At 53.1% G+C, this 20,703-nt stretch overlaps 1 protein-coding gene across 1 annotated transcript; it reads left to right on the plus strand.

Moving 5' to 3' along the window:
- Positions 1-5,662: 5,662 nt before the first annotated feature.
- POGZ (pogo transposable element derived with ZNF domain) lies at positions 5,663-19,881 on the plus strand. Its single transcript, XM_083374480.1, has 19 exons — positions 5,663-5,703; positions 6,628-6,751; positions 7,770-7,925; positions 8,789-8,964; positions 9,706-9,814; positions 10,134-10,313; positions 10,489-10,686; positions 10,876-10,985; positions 11,630-11,964; positions 12,512-12,666; positions 12,934-13,034; positions 13,278-13,424; positions 13,933-14,067; positions 14,536-14,708; positions 15,508-15,648; positions 15,763-15,822; positions 16,060-16,172; positions 16,704-16,728; positions 16,811-19,881. Exons 1-19 carry the CDS (start codon positions 5,665-5,667, stop codon positions 18,420-18,422), a joined length of 4,089 nt encoding a protein of 1,362 aa, XP_083230606.1. The 5' UTR covers positions 5,663-5,664; the 3' UTR covers positions 18,423-19,881.
- The last annotated feature ends 822 nt before the right edge of the window (positions 19,882-20,703 follow it).

Consider the following 20,703-nt stretch of genomic DNA (forward strand, 5'->3'; position numbering starts at 1 on the left):
TTCACTTTGTAAAGTCCTGACTCTGTATTTCGTTCCTGGAATCTGATGACCACAGACTAAAATGCAATAGATCTTTTGAAACTAAATTTTAAACAGACTAAAGTAAGCTCGTGTACTTTTAACAGTGCATTATGTAACTTTTTAGTACTATTTATTTTCTCAAAAGCAGTTTGCAATATTGTGTCCTTTTCATAAGGAGTTACAGACACAGTTCCTGCCTTTAAGAATGAGTTCTCTTCCTAACTTTAACTCTAATTTATATGTAAGTTGGAACTGGTACTTATTAGCTGACTGCGTATTACTAAAAATGGTGGACAGCCTTCTCCTTCCTCCAGCTGATGAACTGCAGTAGATCAAAAACCTGCAGCTTCAGCGGTTCATACTGCTAAGCTTGTAAGCCGCCCTGAGTCTTCGGAGAACGGCGGGATATAAATGGAATTAAAATAAAAATAAAAAAATAAAATAAAAACATCGTGGGGCTCCAGTGGTTCAGCTCCAGGGACAAATAAGGCCGTCTGCCATTTTTGGCGACAGGCCGCCCATTTCTAAGTACCGTTTGTCTGTTAAGTGCACATTGGCTACACCGGGGGTAGGCAACCTTGGCTCTCGTATGACTCGTGGACTTCAACTCCCAGAATTCCTGAGCCAGCCATGGCTGTCTCAGGAATTCTGGGAGTTGAAGTCCAGGAGCCAAGGTTGCCTACCCCTGGGCTACACCGAGAGACTTATGGCTGCGTCTCAGTGGCTAATCACGCTCATTCGTTACTGAGAGAAGCTCCACATCTGGAAGAGGGAGGAGAAGGTGGACGAGGCAACCTTTTCCCTCCAAATCCCAGAACGGCCCGCCAGGCAGCCTCGCTCGGGGGCGAGCCCCTCCGCCGGTGACGTCACGGCGCGCCGACCAATCCGCGCGCCGCTCGGCGGGCCGAAGGAAATGACGACGGCGCCGTATCCCTCCGCCGGCCAGGACCCCTTTTTGTGTGTGTGTGTGTTGTTGCTGCTTCTGTGTATCAACCCGCAACCCCTTTAAAAAAAAAAAAAAAGAGGAGTCGCGTGGGAGGGGGCGGGGAGGCTCATGCGAGCCGCGCCGCCGTCGCGTCGCCCTTCTCCCCGGAGCCGGCGGGGGGCGCGGGTCCCTCTCAGCGTGGGGACGAGCCCAGCCTCGGAGCCCAGCCAGGGAGGCGAGGCGGCCACCGGCGGCCGTTCCGGGGAAGGTGAGTCGGCGCCTTCCCGTGGCGCGGGGGGCGGCGGCGGGACGGGGGGCAAAGCGGGAGAGGAGGGAGGTGCGGGGAAGAGCCCCGCGCGCGGCAGGCAGGCAGGCAGGCAGGGGAGCAGCGCGCGTGCGCGGGGCCCTACGGAGGGGGGGGAAACCGTTGGAAACCGGTTCGAACCGCCCCGGTGGGCGGAGGGGGGGGCTCCTCTCTCGCGGCCTTTTTTTTTTCCTTCCCGCCCTCCCCGCCCTCCGTGAGGGCGAAGCGGCGGGCTGAGGGAACGGCGCGCGCGGGAGGAGAGGGGGGCGCGCGCGGTACACAAAAGCCAGCGCGAGACGGTTCCCTCAGCCGGGGAGGGAGGGAGGGAGGGAGCGGCTCAGGGAGGACGGCGATTGGCTGGGCGTGGAGAAAGGAGGCGTGGCCTTCCCCTTTCCCTAGCCCTCCGCTAGGCGGCGGCCCTCCCCGCGCTTCGTGGGGAGGCGAGCGCGGAGCGATCTGCCGGGATTCTTTTCTCTCTCTCTCTCCTTCTGGCCGTGAGGGGCGGGGCGAGCGGGGCGCGAGGAGGAGAAAAAGGGAGTGAGGCGTCGGATCCCTCCGCAGGCCGCTTCCTCCCCCTCCCCCCTTTTGCTGGGCCCTCCTGGGGGGGCGTTGAGGAGGAAGGAAAAGTCGCGTGGAAACAGGGAGACGTCCTCGCGTGGGTGGTGGGTGGTGTTCCTTAACCCTCCCCCCAACCAACCAACATTGTCCTCACTTCTGGGCAGGCGGCCATGTTGGCTGGAAGGGATTACTTTCTCTCGCCCCCCCTTTGGGGGAGACCCGGGGCTGAGTCGTAACCCTCGTGGTTGGGGGAGGGGCTGTTTTGGGGCGGGGGGAGCTGTGGGGTGGTGGTCCCTGCGGGGAGGGGGATTGCTTGCTGGCTTCCGTCCTTCTGCCAGGTTCAGACGAATACGAGGAAGGAGGAGTGGGGAGGGGTCTCTGCTGGGGCCCACAACGGTGGCCCCCCCAGGACAGCCCTTCTGCGGTGGCAGCTCAGACTACAGTTCCCATCATCCTGGCATGCTCCAGGTGCTTTGCACGGCGATGCCCACCCCTGCGGGGCGCTCCAGAGACCCGTTGCCCTGCGGCCCACCTTCCTCCTCCCTGTGCTGAGGCTCAGCGATGCCCTCCAGCCCCTCTCGAAGGCATCCGTGGGGCAGAAGCGTCCCTAGGCAAGAAAAAGCCCCTCGGCTCCCCGTTTCGGCAGCCCCTCATCCTTTGCCCTGTGTCGCTTTGCAAGGCGACCGCCCAAAGGCAGCCTCGGCCACGCTCTGCCCAACTCCCATCATCCCCATCCCACACCTGTGGAGCTGGTGGCGGTACGCGGACCGCAGAAGGGAGAGAGGGCGCAGCTGAGTTGGGAGAGCTGCCATCTTTGTGGCATAGCTGTGCATTTGACAGGGGAAGTGTCGGCCTGGTTCGCTTGGCCACGCTTTGCAAAACACATCCATGCTGTCAACCCCTGTCCTACTTTTCCCAAGTCTAGGAAGCGCCGTCCAGGGAAAACTCCCACATGTCATTACGGTTGGCAGCCGGACTTCGCTCGAAACTCTTGGAACAAGCCAGGGTTGTCCTGACATGCAACAGTTGATGTGACTGCGGGTGGCCTCAGATAGGGAGGCAAAACCATATCGTGCAGGGATGGAGTAGCTCACCTTTACAAATCTCTTCGCATTTACTTTGGTTGCATTGGTATAAGCATGTTTAATGCTGGCCTACTGTAAAGTGAGAAACACTGGCGCTCACAGATTTTTTCCTCAGATTTTAGTGAATTAAAAACACACAAGAGCAGTACGCTTCTAGATCATGCTTTAAATAGCCTCACTTTCTTCCTGAATAGACATCTAAAATGTTTATTATGTACAATTTTATTCCTGCCTTTTCTGAGATGCTTACAATATTGGATTGGAAAAATTGTGTTGCTTCCTGGGATCTGAATCTGATCAGCTGTCCAAACAGGACTGGATTCTATCATAACCTGTTGTGTTTCCCTTTTGGGTTTATCCTGGATAACTCCTAAACTGTATATTTTGAAGTACGGTTCACCAGTAATTCCCTGCGTCCTAGTTAATGTGCATGTTTTTTTGATGTGTGATGTTTCTACCTGAGTCATTTAATAGCATCTTAGACCCAGATCATTTTGAATTTGAAGTACTGCTTCAGAAAATGGTTGTCTTTTCTCCTATGCTTCTGGATTTTTGTTCTGCTGAGTATTTTTAAAAAAAACGTAGAATAGGTTTAGAATAGCACCAGGCCCTGAACCTGTCCAACCTATCCTGAATCTAGTGGGAATTTGTAGTAAATAACCATGTAGCAAGTGTTTAGTAAATAACCATGCACAACAATTTTGTTTACATAGCATAGCCTCTTATCAATGTGTAGCTACAAGTATTTCTAGGTGTGTGTAATTTCAATTATTTTTTATGTGCCAGTTTCTTCTACCCTCATTCGCAAGTCTTCTGACAGGTGTTACGAGACCTCCTTACCTTCAAGCTCCATCTAAAAAAACACCTCCCTCCATCACATATGAGGCTGAGCGATCTCTATTTCACAAAATACATTTTCTGTTAATATGGACATTTAAGATCTCACAGCCTTTTTGTCTGTTCTAGTTGTTACAGTAAGGTTGCCTTCTATAATTTACATTGTAACTTAGTTTTATCTGATGAGTAATCAGTTACACAACTAGGTCGCTACATTGTAGGGCATCACCAACAGATTTCTTATTTTATCTTGTGTTTCTTAAGAGAAGATGAAAAGATGGTCTAATTTTTTGTTTCTCTCTTTCATGGGGAAAGAGACAAACAAAAAAAATTGGACTGGTTGCATGTTGCGATTTTGTAATGGATTCCTGGCCACAGTTGCTTGGTGTGCAAAGTTAAATATTTTTATTTCTCTCCTGAATTGATTTACAAACAAATAATCAAAAGCAGTTGTTTCTGTGGCTAAGGGTGGGTTAAGCTCTTTGCATTTTTGATTAAGGATTGAATACTTGAATGGTTGGCTGTCTTTGGAAGGAAAATTGAAGTCTTGTTCCTAGACAGATTGGCTGTTGCTCTGAGCTGCTGTTGAAGCAAAGGCCTTTCTTTTTTGCCTAAATTCCTGTGGTTGAGATACGGATCTTCTTTGCCAACCTCATTTAACTGCTGTGACTGCCTAAGTCAAGTGGAGTTCATTAAGTGCCTCCTTTTCGAGAGCTGACATCATAGGAACATCAATTCCTCACTCGTTTGCAGTGCAATTTATTATACAAAGTCCATGTATAAAAGAAATTGAGGTAGCTGTAATGGGCTTTAAAATTAAGGAAAGAAAACAAATAAGAGACAAAAAGATATGCCTCTGGACAAGAATTCAGATTTTTGCACCTTTGTAATCTTAGAAGTACAGTATAAAAGCAAAAGTAAACAAGGAAATAATATATGTTGATTTCAGTTACAATTTTGATCCCGTAATTGCAGTTTTAAACAGACAAACTCTTGGACGTGGATGAAGAAAACCATTTCCAGATAAACTTTATTCTAGCTAAATCCCAAATGTCAACATTAGTCTGCAACTTGAGCAAAGGCTAGCGCTACTCTCTTGGTAGATACTGGGAATTAAACAGGCATTGCCTCTCCTATTTTGCTGATCGATTTGAACAAGCTCTGAGTGATTTTTTTTTTCAGCCAGATGGTTAGTTAGGAGAAGGGAGATGTGGAGGAATAGGACTCTTTTTCTGTGGAAGTGCAGAATATTCCAGGTATCTTTCTGAGCTCCTTGGAGAAAAACAACACAGCAATGTTCTCGGGGCAAAATGGCGCAAGTCCACTGCTGGGCATAATCTGTTGTTTCCCACTGGTGTTACTTTCTGGAGCAATCCCTGTCGGTAAATTCTAAAGTTACTGAAAGGTTCCCACAGAATGTTCATTGCAATGGAAGCCAAGGCAGGTCTACAGTGTGAAAAGCAGACCATGGAAGGAGAAGGGCAGGGGGAATCGAAGATCCAGGCTGTGGGTCTTTAGCATTCGTGATTCTTGCAAGTAGCTGGTTTAGAAAGTCGGTTTGCTTGGCCAGGCACAAAATGCTATTTATTTGCCTGCCTGCCTGCCTTCACTTGTTGCCTGCATCTGTTGCGGTACCGTAGGCCTTCTGCACACAGCTGTTGCTTCCTAACAAATGAAAATGTGTATTATTGGAGACTGATTAGCTTTTCCGAGAGTTCCTAAACTTTTCATAGCCGAGGCTCGCAGTTTAATCTGTGCAGAGTGAACTTTGAAAAAGCACCTTGTATTCCAAAGATCCTTGTTTTGCTAACCATTTCTTAAAATGCCCCCTGCTTCCCTCTTACTGAGGCTTGTCTCTTTTCTTTAGCATGAAGTAGCTGTAGATTGTATCCTGGATCCCTGCAAAACCTTGCTTACATTTCACATTTTGGGGTATGCTGGCTTTTGATGACAACCAACGCATTTGTAAGATGGTGAATTAATTAAACAGCCTTAAAGAAGTCTGTTTTAACAGTACTACCCTCCAACATGTTCCATTTTCTTTACTTGTTTTAAATAAGCTCTCATATATTTAGCGCATTCTCTCGGTCAGCTTTTGTGAGCGAGAGAGCATCTGTCATCTATGTAGCGGAAAAGTAAATGTTAGCATATTTATCACAAGGATTAAATCATTTTATTGAGCAGAAGAGTCTTGGTAGCCTCCCAAATATCCACAGTGGGAGTTTTGGAAGAAAGAATGGGAGGGAATTATAGAAGAATTCTTAGTTGAATGAACTGGTTAGAGTTTTGTGTTTCTATACCACTGACAGCAGTAATTTACCATCTATTTGTATGTGTTTTAAAGTAAGATGCATTACTAAAATGGCAAAAGATTAAAAAAAAAATGCTGGTTCCCTTTAACATCTCTTTTTACCAAGTTGTCATTCATTTATCCTGATGCATAAACGGACACAGCTAATCGCACAGCAAAGCTTTTTAGTGTTGTTTAATTAAGATGAATGTAACGTGGAAAATTTTGCAAGGCTATATTTCCTTTTTTTAAAAAATTCCGTTTTAAGATGAGCAGGAAAGACTTAAAGATACAGGGATTTCCAGTGTGGGTTTTTCAACGTTATGTCCAAATGAGATGGGTCCTTTTTACCTTTTCCGGACACGCCACAACCCAAAACTAAAATCAAAGCGTGACTCAACCGTGGATGCCGTGACCCGGTTCGTTGAGCAGCTTTTTGGAGCGAGAGGCCTAAACCAGGAGGGACTGAAGAGATCAGAATGGCTGCACACGTTGTAGTGCCCCCTCCCCCAAATTAGGTGGACGTCCCCCTCCCTCTGCTGAGTTCCCTCTCCTCCCTTGTCCAGAAGCTGACCGCCTCTTTTTTCTTTCCCTCCCCCCCCCCAAGATGGCAGACACGGACCTGTTTATGGAATGTGAAGAGGAGGAACTGGAACCCTGGCAGAAGATCAGCGATGTGATTGAGGATTCCGTGGTGGAAGATTACAACTCGGTTGACAAAACGGCTACAGGTGATGCTCCTCCTCTTCCCAAGCCCCATCTCCGCCTTACGTTGCTGAACGCGTCTCGGCAGGTGATGCTAGTAGGGGCCAGCCCCCGAGGGGCGAGAGAGAGAGAGACTGCTGCGTGGTTTGGGGGTTTTTTTTTTCTTTCTCCCTGCCTTTCTTCCCTTGCTGCACCTTGGCCTTTTCAGAGGGCACAGACAGAGCCCCCAAAGAGACAGGAAGCAGACCTGTTAAGCGGCCAGTCTGTTCCTAGCCAGAGCTGCTCTGCTTTAAGACCCATCACGTTCGACGGGGCACAGACTCCGCTTCCTTTCTCAGACTCGGCCTTCTTCGGTCTTTCTTTCCTTTCTCCTGACGGGAGGCACCGCACCTGCCTCGGGCCCCAAGCGGCACCCACCTTAGGAGACCCCCCGGGTCACGGAGGGCTGGTCTTCGCTGCTGTGAATCCTCTCAGTAGTCTTCCGTCACGTGCAAAGAAGGGGAAAAAAAAGTAAAACAATCTCCACATCATTCCTTCCCCAGCTATTCATATCCTTGTGGGTGTAACAGATTGACATATTTAATAATCTGCCTTCCTCTTCTTGGCGGGCTGTTCACATTTGCTCCTTCCCTGCCTTCTGGCAGAGATCAGGAACAGCCTCGGCTACTGTTTAACGCAGCCTCGGCTACTGTTTTTCTAGAACAGGGCTGCCGAAACCGGGCTAACCGGGAGAGCCAGCAGAGAGCCGGCCGTTGGGCTGGGGTCACCTGGGAGCCACTAGGTTTGAGATCTCACAATCCGGGGCCAGCCTGACCAGCCCACGGCAGAAGACTTAAGGAAACCTTGCAAAATGAATCAACAAAAGTTGCTAGTCCATAATGCCCCTCATTGGTGAACTCCAAAAGACGGCCCCCTTTTCGTAAAGACACCCACCCACCCCCCCGCCGCCATATTTTAGACCTGGCAGTTTTCCAGAGGGGCCGCGAAAACCTGGTTGTGCTTGCAGGAGTCCCGCTAACCATTCTTGAGTTTCCTCCTCGACAGTGTCACTCAGCGTGCAGCCAGTGGCCAGCCCAGTGCCGATCGTTGCCCACGCGTCCCTCGGCAGTGGCCTGCCCGCCACGCCCGTTAGCAGCAGCGGCACCTCCAGCAGTGACAGCACGAAGAAGACGCTGGTGACTCTCTTTGCAAACAATAGCAGTAAGGATCCTGACGGGTCTTTGGGGGACGCCCAGGGCAGCCGAGAGAGGAGCTGGCAGGTTTCTGGGACCCGACCTTAGAAGCGCCCCAACGATTTAAGGGGGGGGAAAATTTGCCTACTTTCACTTCTTTTTCCTGCTCTGTCTGTGCCCTGTCACTAACTTGGGGTGGGCACCAGCCCAGAGGGCTTTGGTGCAGTTTCTTGAGAGAGGAGAAAGGTGGGCTCTCCTGCGCTTACTCACCCGGCATGTCTGAATCCGTGTGAACGCCAGGGCTTGGAATGCAGACGGTCCTCGACTTACGGCCACAACCGAGCCCAGAATTTCCGTTGTTAAGCGAGACATTTGTTAAGTGGGTTTTGCCCCACTTTCTTGCCTCGGTTCTTGAGTGAATCGTTGCAGTTGTTAAGTTAGTCACCCGGCCGTTAAGTGAATCCGGCTTCCCCCATTGACTCCGCTTGTCAGAAGGTCTCAAAAGGGGATCGCGTGACCCCGGGACGTTGCAACCGTCATAAAATGAATCAGTTGCCAAGTTTCTGATTTTTGAGATGCTGGAAAGGCCCTAACTGGGGAAAACGGTCCTGAGTCCCTTTCTTGTAACTTTGAACCGTCGCTAGATGACCTGTTGTAAATTGAGGACTGCCTGCATTTAAATCAACCCCACGGTCCACCCCTGCCTCTTACAAACGCAGTAAGCAGCCTAACGCCCCCTGCGTCGCCTCCTCCGTGTGTGGAAAGGACGGGACTGAGTGAAGTCGCGCTGCCCTTCTAGAGGGGCCTGGCAGAACTGGAGACCCCTTAGCGGTGGGAGGGCAGCCTCGTCATTGGCCCCCTGCCCGTAACAACCCTCTCTTCTCCTCTCAGCTGGCACGCCTCTGGTTCAGCAAGGGGGCCAGCCCCTCATCCTCGCTCAGAACCCCACCTCCGGGCTGAGCACGGTGGTGACCCAGCCCGTTCTCCGGCCTGTCCAGGTCATGCAGAATGCAAACCACGTGACCAACTCTCCAGTCACCAGCCAGCCCATCTTCATCACGACTCAGGTGAGGGGGGGGTTGGTCCCAACTGGTGGGGGTTCCTGGTTCCCTTTGTAGTCTGCTGTTTCTCAACCGTGGCCACTTGGAGACAGGTGGACTTCAGCTCCCAGAATTCCCCAGCTAGCCTGTCGTTCATTTAAAAGAGACTGAGCATGACGCTGCCAGCTAACGCTGCATAGACCAGCCATCGATTGGAGGCGGCGGGGGGTGGGTGGGTTTGGTTTTCCAGTAGTCACCCACCCACCCAAACGCCTCTCGAGGCGTCGATGCTGGGACTAAACCGATTCTGCCTCTTGGGCAAGTTTGGCTGCCCGATGCAGTTTCCTGCTGCAAAAGCTTAAGTCACTTGGATAACCTTCGACTGATAGACGGTTATGAATGTTTATTATTTTTTGTTTTTTAAGAAATCTGAAACCCCAGCCTGATACTTTTTATTTATATTTAACTTTGAAAGGGGTACAATGTAGATAGTACAGAGCGAGTAGGATGACTTTTCTGGAGCTTAATTTGGCCCCAGGCAGCGAGCGGTCTTAAAGCACGCAGCCTGTCCCATTCAGGTGCCTCTCTGCGCCCAGAAGGTGGGCTGCGGTTAAATGTTACCATGAGCTTTAGAAATCTGATCCCTTTCGTGGCGCTGAGCGGTTGCCTCTGGCGAGACCGGAGTGTACCAGCCAGCCGGGCCGGCCTTGTTCTCGGCCGGGCTCAGCAAAGGCCCCTAAAGTTGCTCCTTTTGCTTGTCCGAGAAAGGGTTTCCCGGTGCGGAACGTCCGCCCTGTGCAGAACACGATGAACCAGGTTGGGATCGTCCTGAACGTGCAGCAGGGCCAGACCGTCCGGCCGATCACGCTCGTCCCAGGTAAGGCGGCGGAGGAGCAAAGGTGGCTGGAGAGTTGGGGGGGGGTAAGCCAGGAGGGCAGGGTGATGTGCAAAAAACGATCCCCTCTTGGGGCACAGAGCCTAGGTCCTGGGGGTGTGGCTATGCAAATGAACAGGATATGCAAATGGCCCACCTGCTTTGGCTGGTGAGAGAGGCAACGTATGCATTTAAAAAAAAAAAAAAACAGCTTCCCCTCCATTCCAGCTTTGCTGGGTTTGAAACATGGCTGGGGTCTGCCTTTTGCAAAGGGTGTCAGCCCCCACCCATGCCTCTTCTCCCCTCCCTTCCCTCCTTCCAGCCCCAGGCACCCAGTTTGTGAAGCCCACCGTCGGCGTCCCTCAGGTTTTCTCCCAAATGGCCCAGGTGAGGCCCGCTCCAACCATGCCAGTCCGACCGGCCTCCAACACCTTCACGACGGTCATTCCAGCCACCCTGACTATCCGGAACACGGTCCCACAGTCCCAGGCCCAACCGCAAAGTAAGTCCTCCTTCCTTCAGCGCCTCCTCCTCCTCCTCCCCCCTTCCTCCACCACCATCCCTCCCACTGGGACAGTTCATCCATAATCCACTTCCATCCTTTGACTCCTCCTTCTCCTCCTCCTCTTCTGCTTTCGAACGAAAATGACCGGCTTCTCTCCTCGTCTTCCCGGCAGTGAGCATTGCGAGTTTTGTCACGGTGAAGAAACCCGGCATGGCGGGAGGGGAGAACAGCAACGAGGTGGCCAAGTTGGTGAATACCCTGAACACCGTCCCTTCGCTCGCTCAGAGCTCGGGACCCCTCGTGGTGCCCAACAACAGCCAGGCCCACGGTTCCCACCGGACGGGGATCTCTGAGCCCTCCTCCCAGAAAGGTGCGTCTCCTAACCGCCTCGCTAATTAAGGAACTTGGAGAGGGTCTTCGTTCGGAAAGGGGTGTGCTGGCCTCCCCTTACCCTCCCCAGGGGGGAGGAGGACGAGCCAAGAGAGCCCTGGAGAGTTTCTCCCTTCCAGCTGGGCCTCTGTTTCTCTCCCCTGATTCTCTTTCCCATTGCCGTTTGCAGTCAGCTCCTCACCGATCCCAGCGTTTGACCTGCAGGACGGTGGGCGGAAATCCTGTCCTCGCTGCAATGCCCAGTTTAGAGTCACTGAAGCTTTAAGAGGCCACATGTGTGTAAGTAGCCACTCCTGCCCCAGGGGAGGACCAGGAAGAGCTCTGGTGGGAGGGGGGAGGGGGGCGACAGAGAGAAACCTCACTAGAGCACAGTGGCTTCGTGGGTTTTGCTTGCCCCGGCGCTGGAAAAAAGAGAGTCCCCAATTCATGGCTGAGCGAAACCTGTGACGCTGACCCGGCCTATATCTTACATCAGGGGCGGGTAGCTGTGGCCCCTTGACGGCCCGTGGACTTCAACTCCCAGAATTCCTGTCTTAGAAAGCCCATCATTTCCTCCGGTCTCTTTGACCGTGCGCCACGGGGTCAACAGGCACGCCAACATTTCTCAGAGGGAGGTTGGCAAGCGAGATGCAGAGACGAATACCTACTGAATTTGGAGATTTTTATCCCTGCGCCCAGAGACCGCAGTCCTTTTCACCTGAAGACGTCTTTGCACAGCAGCCTGGCGCTCCGGCCCTCCAGGATGAGGCCAGGCTGCCGTGGGGTGGGGGAATCGGAAGACCAGACCCAGAGAAGGGAAGGGAAGCCCCCATTCAGACAGCTTGTCTTTCCAGAGTGCTAAAGCTCACGCAAGACTCTCTCTCTCTCTCTCTCTCTCTCTCTCTCTCTCTCTCTCTCTCTCTCTTGTTTTCCCCTCCCGGCAGTACTGCTGTCCTGAAATGGTGGAATTCCTAAAGAAAGGGAAGCCCCTGGAGCCCGAACCAAATATCCAAGCCCCCAAGCCCCCTTCCCCGGATAAAACGGCCGCCGTGGCTTCGCCCCCCTCCTCCACCCCCATCCCTGCCCTGTCGCCGCCAGCCAAACTCTCCGAGCCGAGCGACGGCGCCAGCGAGGGGGTGCAGAGCAAGCTGATCATGCTGGTCGACGACTTCTACTACGGCAGGGATGGCGGCAAAGTGAGCCAGCTGCTGAACTTCCCCAAGGTGCCAACCTCCTTCCGGTGCCCGCACTGTACAAAGAGGCTCAAGAATAACATACGGTAAGAATAACGGGGGTAGGGGTGAGGAAAGATGCCCCCCCCTCTCCTGACCCCTCCTCTGGAATTAAGACTGAACCTGTTCTCAAAAGGTGGGGAGTTAATTCGGATCAGGGGCGCTCTACGCCCTCGTTTGGGGCTAGTGGAAAAGAAACCGCTCCAGTTTTCTGCTTAAAAGCTTCCTAATATTTAACATTTTCAGCGTTTTTAATGCCTGGCGCTTTTGCTTTCGCCAGGTAAGCCGCCCACAGCCTCTTCACAATTTAATAAATTTAATAAATCAATAAGGAAGCCACTTCTGCAGAGGACAGGATGGAAATTCAAGGGTCTGGACCGTTAAGCTAGGAAAGACCCTGTCTTATCTCTCTAAAAACATCCAAATGCGATGGCGCCCGGCTTTTCCTCTGGGGGGGGCGTGCTTCCACGGCCTAGGCGAAGACTCAGAACGGGGGCCTGTCTTTTGGGGGGAGGCTCTTGAAACCCCCTCTGGCTGTGGGATCCAGGAGGCCGCTTGCCAGCCACACGGGCACGACCGTCTCCTGGTCTGCAGGTTCATGAACCACATGAAGCACCACGTCGAGCTGGACCAGCAGAACGGAGAGGTGGACGTCCACACCATCTGCCAGCACTGCTACCGACAGTTCACCACGCCGTTCCAGCTCCAGTGTCACTTGGAAAACGTCCACAGTCCGTACGAGTCCACCAGTAAGTGGGCCCTGGAAAAGCAGGCTTCCCGGTGCGGCCTTAGCGGATGGAAAGGCCGGGGGGGGGGGGCTTTAAAAAAACCAGAGAGAGAGAGAGAGAGATTTTGGCCCTTGCCGCTTTTCCTGTATTATCTGAAAGGGCTGCCTCTAACTCTGCACGCTGTAGAGAGGAAACGTAAGTGGGAGAGATTAAAATGTCGGGCTCCGCTGAGGCTTTTCCTCCGCCGTGCCTGAACGGGTGGATTTTGACCGGCTTCCTCTGTTGCAGCCAAGTGCAAGATCTGCGAATGGGCTTTTGAGAGCGAGCCCATGTTCTTGCAGCACATGAAGGACACCCATAAGCCCGGGGAGATGCCTTACGTCTGCCAGGTACTTGCAAACGCTTCGGGAGGGCTGGCGGTTCTGGCACTTCTAAGTTTCTGGAGGAAGTTATCCCCCCCCCCCAAAAAAGGCTAAAGGAAAATAATATTCAAAAGCCTGGGAGTGTCAAAAAACCTCCTTGCCTGACCACTCCCAGAAGGACAGGTGGCTCCCTTCTCGGAAACGCAGCCTCTGACCCACACTGGACCCTTTTAACAAGAATGATTCTTCCCCCCCCTCGCCCCCCCCCAGGTTTGCCAGTACCGTTCGTCGCTCTACTCCGAAGTGGACACCCATTTCCGGATGGTGCACGAGGACACCCGCCACCTCCTCTGTCCATATTGCCTCAAGGTCTTCAAAAACGGCACGGCGTTCCAGCAGCATTTCATGAGGCACCAGGTGGGCCTCCTCCTCCTCCTCCAGGATCTCTTTCTTTCTTTCTTTCTTTCTTTCTTTCTTTCTTTCCTTTCTTTCTTCTTTCTTTCTTTCTTTCTTTTCTTTCTTTCTTTCTTTCTTTCTTTCTTTCTTTCTTTCTTTCTTTCTTTCTTTCTTTCTTTCTTTCTTTCTTTCTTTCTTTCTTTCTTTCTTTTTCCTATTTATATCCCTCCCTTCTCCAAAGACTCAGGGCGGCTTACAAGCTTAGCAGTAGCCTTCATTCTATGTATATGCCTGCTTGTTAGGGCTTTCACACACACCCCCCAAGCGGCATTATTACAAAGTCAGCTTAATTGCCCCCAACAATCTAGGTCCTCATTTTACCTACCTGGGAAGGATGGAAGGCTGAGCCAACCTTGAGCCTGGTGGGACTCGAACCTGCACTAATGGCTGTTTGTGGGTGGGTGGGGGGGGAGAGAAGGGCCCGCCTTCCGGAAAGATCACCGCTGGGTCTCCCCTCCTCTCCGTGCAGAAAAAGAGCGTCTACCACTGCAACAAGTGCCGCCTGCAGTTCCTCTTTGCCAAGGACAAGATCGAGCATAAGCTACAGCACCACAAAACCTTCCGCAAACCCAAGCAGCTGGAAGGGCTGAAGCCAGGCACCAAGGTACACAGCCGCCACCGTGGGGGTGGGTGGGGGGTCCGGTGGAGAAGCCTGCAGCTGGGCTGGTTTGCGTGGGGCCAGGAGGCTTTCTGCCCTCCGAGGGAGAGCCCCCCCCGCCTGGGGTTCTGCCCTTCCAGGTTGGGGAGTGGATCCCGTGGGGAAAACCAGCAGGGTGGGGCGAGCGCCGGGCTGCTGTCGCCCCCGCTTTCCTCCCTGGGAGCAAGAGCAGAGTTCTGGTCTGGGGCAAGCGGGGGGATTATTTTTACTCGGCAACGAAGGCGAACCTGCGTGTCCCAGGACGACGTCGCAGGATCCAATCCGGGTCGTGGGTCACCAGGACTAGAGGCTTAGTTTTCCGAGCTTCCGGAGTGGTGCAGGAGCCCATCTTCTTCCGGGACTGTCTCCTTCTCCCCCCTGCCTCCCCCTCCCCCAGAATGTGAACGGTTTTCCCTCTCTTCCCGTGGGCCACAGGTGACCATCAGGGCCTCCCGAGGTCAGCCGCGGACGTTGCCCCTCTGCGTGAACGACATGACCCCGGGCCTCCTCCAGGATGCGGCCTTGCTCTCCGCCTCTTCGGATCCCCAGCCGAACTTCCCGTACCCGCCCTTCCAGAGGAGCATCCAGAAGAAGGCGGTCCGGAAAATGTCAGACCTTCTTACTCCGAGTCTCCAAGTCACCTTAAGACCCTTTAGAAAGTTGCTGGCCGCTGGCTGCTTCTCCCTCCGGGCTGGGGGTCGGGATCAGAGCGCGTCCGCAGCGGGCGGGGGGTGAACGTTCAGCCAGAGGATGGGGCGGGGGGAGCACAGCTAGTCCTCGGCTTAACAGCAATTCATTTAGCGACCGTTCAAAGTTACAACGGCACCAAAGGAAGGGACTCCTGACCCTTTTTCACGCGACCCTTGCAGCATCCCCAGGGCCAGGTGATCGATACCCGGATGCTTGACAACTGACTGAACTTTTGTGATGGTGGCAGCGTCCTGGAGTCACGCGATCCCCCTTTTCTTGTGACCAGCAAAGTCAGTGGGGACACCTGACTCGCGTCACCAGGCGAACAACTTCACAACTGCAGGGACTCAGTTAACAAACGTGGCCAGGGAAGTTGTGAAACGGGGCAAAACTCACTTTTAACAAATGTCTCGTGTAAATTTTACGGCTCCGTTGTGGCCGTAAGCCGAGGACTAATTGTACACGCCCTGCACCTTTGGGCGGGGCCGAGAGGAAGCTCCCGAATACCGGCTGCCGTGCCACTTCCTTCTTGGGGGTCCCCAGTGACTCTTCCCCGTCTCTTCAGTTTAACGTTTTGCTCTGGAAACATAACGGAAGATTCCCCCCCCCCTCTCTGCGTTGGATAATATTTCATTCCCCCCCCCCACACTTGACTGCCTCCTCCCCCCCCTCCCAACTCTGGCCCTCATTTGTCTCTCCCTCCCTTCCTCTCGGCAGGAGCGTCCTTGGCAGGCAGACCTGCCTAGAATGCAGCTTCGAAATCCCGGACTTCCCCAACCACTTCCCCACCTACGTCCACTGCTCGCTCTGCCGTTACAGTACCTGCTGCTCTCGCGCGTACGCCAACCACATGATCAAGTGAGTAGCAGCGGGCGAGGCCCTGGGCTTGGGTCTTCTCTCCAGGTAACTCATTGCGGTGGAAGCGTCGTCCGTTGTGTAACAACTGCTGTCTTTGCTTGCTCTCTTTTCCAGCAACCACGTCCCTCGCAAAAGTCCGAAATACTTGGCCTTGTTCAAAAACTACACAGCTTGGTAAGGCTGCATCCCTCCAGACCTGGGGGTGGGTGGGTGTCTCCAGTCCTTTCGCTAGCCTGGTCTTCTCCACTGGATCCCACTAGCCCTGAGCAGGGAGGGGGGGCGGGCAGCCGTGGGAGGCCCAGCTGCCTTCCCCAGGGTGGCAACCCCATCCCGGTGTTTGGGGGGAAGGTGAGGCCTCCGAGGCAGCAAACCCGACGCCAGCGCGATGCTTCTTTTCACTCCTCTTGCCAGTGGGGTTCAGTTGGCCTGCTCCGCCTGCCTCTTCGCCACGTCGGAAGGCGACGCCATGGCCAAGCACCTGGTCTTCAACCCCTCTCACGAATTCAGCAACGTCATTCTGCGAGGCAAGAAACGGCCTGGCCGTCTTTCTTCTGCCCGGGGGTGGGGGTGGGGTGGGGTGGGCCTTTTCCGGCTTCAGTCGGTCACCGGGAGGGAGGGAGCCCAGTGGCACAGGCAGTCTTTACCTTACGGGCATTCCTTTAATGACCGTTCAAAGTTACAGTGGTGCTGAAAACCAACAGCGACTTTTCAGCAAGCAAAATCAGTCTGGAAGCCAGCTTTGCTTAACGACTGTGTGATTCGTTGAAGAACTAAGGCCAAAAAAAAAAAACCAGTGGTAAAATTGGGCCTGGTCAGACAGCGCTTCGCTTAATCACATCACTTAGTGACGATTGCAGTTGTAAGTTGAGGACTACCTATAATGAGACTTGGGAGGTCAAGCCGCAAGGGGAAGCTGCCCGCCTTGGTGCCCCCCTAACTGAAGAGAGGGGCAGACGGGGTGGGGGGGGAAACTTTGGGTCGGTCCATCCGGCCAGTTTAGGAGGGTGAACATGATTCTTGTCGTAAGCTGAAGCTCTCCTTTCTGCTTCCGACAGGCCCTACTTGGACTTCCCATTCAAGGTAAGCCCTCACCTGTCACCTGTCCAGGTAGGTTTTGTCCTCCTCCCTCTGGGCGATGCCTCACCTCCCTCTCTCTCTTCAGGCCTGCCCAACCTTTCGAACGGGGCGCCAAACCTGCCGCCTCCCCGCCCAGCAAGGCCGTCACTGTGAACACGCCGTCTCCTCTGCCCGAGGAGGAGGAGAAGCCCCAGGAAGCGCCGGGCGCGGGGGCCGAGCCGATGATCGAGGCCAGCCAGTCTCCCGCCGCAGTGGCGATGGCCCAGGAGAACGAGGGCTCGGCGGTCTTGAACGTGGAGAGCCGCGAAGAGGGAGCCGAGCCCAAGGAGACCCCTGAGCTCATGAGCAGGAAGGAGCAGCTCTCTGTGAAGAAGCTCCGGGTGGTTCTCTTCGCTCTGTGCTGCAACACCGAGCAGGCGGCGGTACACTTCAAGAACCCGTCCCGGCGGATCCGTCGCTGGCTGAGGCGCTTCCAGGCTTTCCAGGAGGAGAACGTGGCTTCTCTGTCGGAGGGCAAGTACCTGAGCTTGGAGGCGGAGGAGAAGCTGGCGGAGTGGGTCCTGGCGCAGCGTGAGCAGCAGTTGCCGGTCAACGAGGAGACCCTCTTCCAGAAGGCCACCAAGATCGGCCGGTCTCTGGAGGGCGGCTTCAAGATCTCCTACGAGTGGGCCGTCCGGTTCATGCTGCGGCACAACCTCAGCACGCACAACCGCCGGGCGGTGGCTCACCCGCTGCCCAAAGACGTGGAGGGGAATGCCGGCTGCTTCATCGAGTTCGTGCAGGGCCAGATCCACACCCAGGACCTGCCCCTCTCCATGATCGCGGCCATCGACGAGCTCTCGCTCTTCCTGGACGCGGAGGTCCTCTGCAGCGATGACCAGAAGGAGAACGCCTTGCAGATGGTGGGCACCGGGGAGCCCTGGTGCGACGTGGTCCTGGCCATTTTGGCCGACGGGAGCGTCCTGCCCACCGTGGTCTTCTACCGAGGCCGCCTGGAGCAGGCCGCCAACGTGCCGGAGATGATCCTGCTGGAGGCCAAGGAGAACGGCTACAGCGACGACGAGGTCATGGAGGTCTGGGCCTCCAAAGTGTGGCAGAAGCACATCGAGCGCCAAAGCAGCAAAGGCATGCTGGTTCTGGACTGCCACCGGACGCACCTTTCCGAAGAGGTCCTGGCCATGCTGAGCTCGTCCAGCACCTTGCCGGCGGTGGTGCCGGCCGCCTGCAGCTCCAAAATCCAGCCTTTGGACGTTTGCATCAAAAGAACGGTGAGGAACTTTGTGCACAAAAAGTGGAAAGAGCAGGCCAAGGAGATGGCGGACTCCTCCTGCGACTCGGACATTCTCCTGCAGCTCGTCCTGTGTTGGCTGGCCGAGGCCCTGGAGGTCATCAGCGACTGCCCCGAACTGGTGCAGCAGTCGTTCCTGGTGGCCAGCGTCCTGCCCGGCCCGGACGGCACGGCCAACACGCCCACCCGCAACGCCGACATGCAGGAGGAGCTGATCGCTTCGCTGGAGGAGCAGCTGAAACTCAAGGGCGAGCTGCAGGAGGAGGAGGAGGAGGGCGAGCTGAACGAGGGGGGGCCGGCGGAGGAGGGCACCAGCCCCGAGACCCTGCACCAGCTCTTCGAGGGCGAAAGCGAGACAGAGTCCTTCTACGGCTTCGAGGACGCCGATCTGGAGCTGACGGAAGTCTGAAGGCCGGCGGAGGGGGAGGGAAGCGGCCAGGGGGGGGAGTGGGAAGTGAGATGGATTCCACTCTCTTTTTAAAAACTCACTCTTGGACGAGGCCATTTCTTTCTGCTTCCCTGTGGATTTGTGGCTATAGGAGACGCCTAGGGGAACACACAAACTTAACAAAACGGGCCATTCGAGTCCTTTTTTTAAAAAAAGAAAAAGTGTGGTTTTTTTTCTCTTCCTCCTCCTCCTCCCCCCCCCCTTTAAATCACTGTCGTGGCATTTCCTGAAGATATATTGTGGGTGGACTTATTATTATTTGCTTTTTGTTTTGCATTTTCTTTACCTCGCTGTATTATAGTTTCTGGGTTTTTAATTTTTGTTTTTATACTGTGCAAAACAAGTTTTTGATTCTACCACATGGTCAATGTGACTTTTTTGGTTTTTTTTTTTGGAAGACAAGGAAGAGATGTATGTAGCCGGTGGACGTTTTCTCAATCTCGCCGCGCAGCCGCGCGCTTTTTTTTTTTCCCCTGTAACCTTTTGGACCCAGAAACGTAGATTTCGGGGTGTTTTTTTTTTTTTTTAGCTATGAATAATTTACTTTCAACTTTTGAGAAACGTTCTAGCGCTGCCCACAAAAATTGGAAGATTGATTTATGGAAAGGAGAAGAGAACAGCAATTTAATGCAGGCATTATTGTTTAGGAGAGGCAAAACCTCCCTTACGTTTTTTGTACGAACTTGGACGTGTTCTGTAAAAGCAAAGCAAAAAATTCACTTGTAGAAAAAGCCCTCCAGATTTCATTGCAGTCGATGCAAAAGCTTTTCTGTTTCCAGTGGCGAAACCCATCACTTTTATCTGAGTTGCTACCAAGAGACCCCAGCGGCAGGTCATACCCCAGTGTGACAACCCCCCCCCGTAAACGGATTCTCTTAATAGACCACACACACACACACCCCGACATTGCCTTTTAAAGATTCTGCTAACTGAAGCCTGCTTTCGCCGAAGACGTCAAGACACTACACGTTCCCTGACTCAAGTGCTGCAACTGGACCCGACTCTGACATGCACAAAAATAAGGGAAACCTCCTGTTTTATTTTACACTGCCAGCATAAAAAAAAGACACAAAAAGAGGATGTTTTTTCTACTGTTTGCATGTTTGAGAGGCTTTTTTTTTTAAAAAAAAATTGTAACGTATTATGGTCTAAACAATGAAAAAAACATTTTGACACAAAGCAAAAACAAGCCGTCACCCCCGCCACCCTCTCATCCTGTACATCTTTTCTGTTTTTCCTTTGAGGTTGAAAACAAAACAAAACCACCCTAACCCTAATCTTTCCCCTCCCTTCCCCAATTCCCCGAGGCCAAACTCAAGAGAAGCAGGAAATAAATAGGGTGGGCTGACCTGTAAATGGTTCATCTTTAAAATGTACATACGTGGAACACTTAATAAAGCCAGGGAAATGGATTTATAAACACGTGTTTTCATTCCAGAGAATCTAGTTTGGCAGCCAGAGAGGGGGGAAAAACCTGGGTTTCAAACGTAGCTAGGTTCACCAAATTGGACTTAGTGCGGTTTTGAGAATTCATTTATTGAGCAAAGGTTGGCTTAAGACCAGGCACGCCTGCTAGTTTCTTGTTGCTTCTCATGCTTGTTTCTTAAGCTTAGTTCCCACTGTGGTTGTGAATTCGTCCATCCGCAGCGGACATTTCGAAGAGCACCTGAAGCTGCAGAGAAACCAGGAGAGCTGCCCTCCTGGAACTCTGCTCCCGCTCAGGAGCTGTGAAACCCAGGCAGATGGTAAGCAGGAAAGCACCTGATCACCTGCTGGTAAGTACTCTGGGCATTATAACCCCCCCCCTCCTTCCCCCCACCCCCATTTCCTCTTCAGATGAGGGAGGGACTCATATTTTACAAGATTTGAAAATACCACCCTCTAGTGGTTCAGCATGGTCACTGGATACTCTTCCAACCTGTTGCCCTCTAGCGGCATAGCATGGTCACTGCAGCTCCCATAGATTTTGCTTTTTGATAAAAGGAGCACAGCTGCTAGTTTGTCCGCAGAGGGCATGTCTGAATCCTTCCATGTAGAAAACGGATCTCAAACTACAATCTCAAACTACCTACGTAGAAAATTTTCCATCTCAAAAAAGTAGAAAATGCTTTCTCCCCCCCCCCTCCCCCCATGTTCCGGTAGGACCTACCAAAATTGTTTTAACCTCTAGGCTGGTTTGGAACTCTAGCTGTGCTAGCTGGCGGTTATGGGAGTGGAAGCCCAGCTGTTTTGGAAGGTTGAA

This window comes from Vipera ursinii, assembly GCF_947247035.1.
Source record: "Vipera ursinii genome assembly, chromosome: 15".
Lineage (NCBI taxonomy): Eukaryota > Metazoa > Chordata > Lepidosauria > Squamata > Viperidae > Vipera > Vipera ursinii.

Coding starts and splice junctions, on each gene's coding strand:
- POGZ (XM_083374480.1), top strand. CDS start 5,665: ATGCTGGCTTTTGATGACAACCAACGCATTTGTAAGATG. Junction 13,425..13,932: donor AGCATTTCATGAGGCACCAG/GTGGGCCTCCTC, acceptor CTCTCCGTGCAG/AAAAAGAGCGTCTACCACTG. Junction 16,173..16,703: donor CAGCAACGTCATTCTGCGAG/GCAAGAAACGGC, acceptor TGCTTCCGACAG/GCCCTACTTGGACTTCCCAT.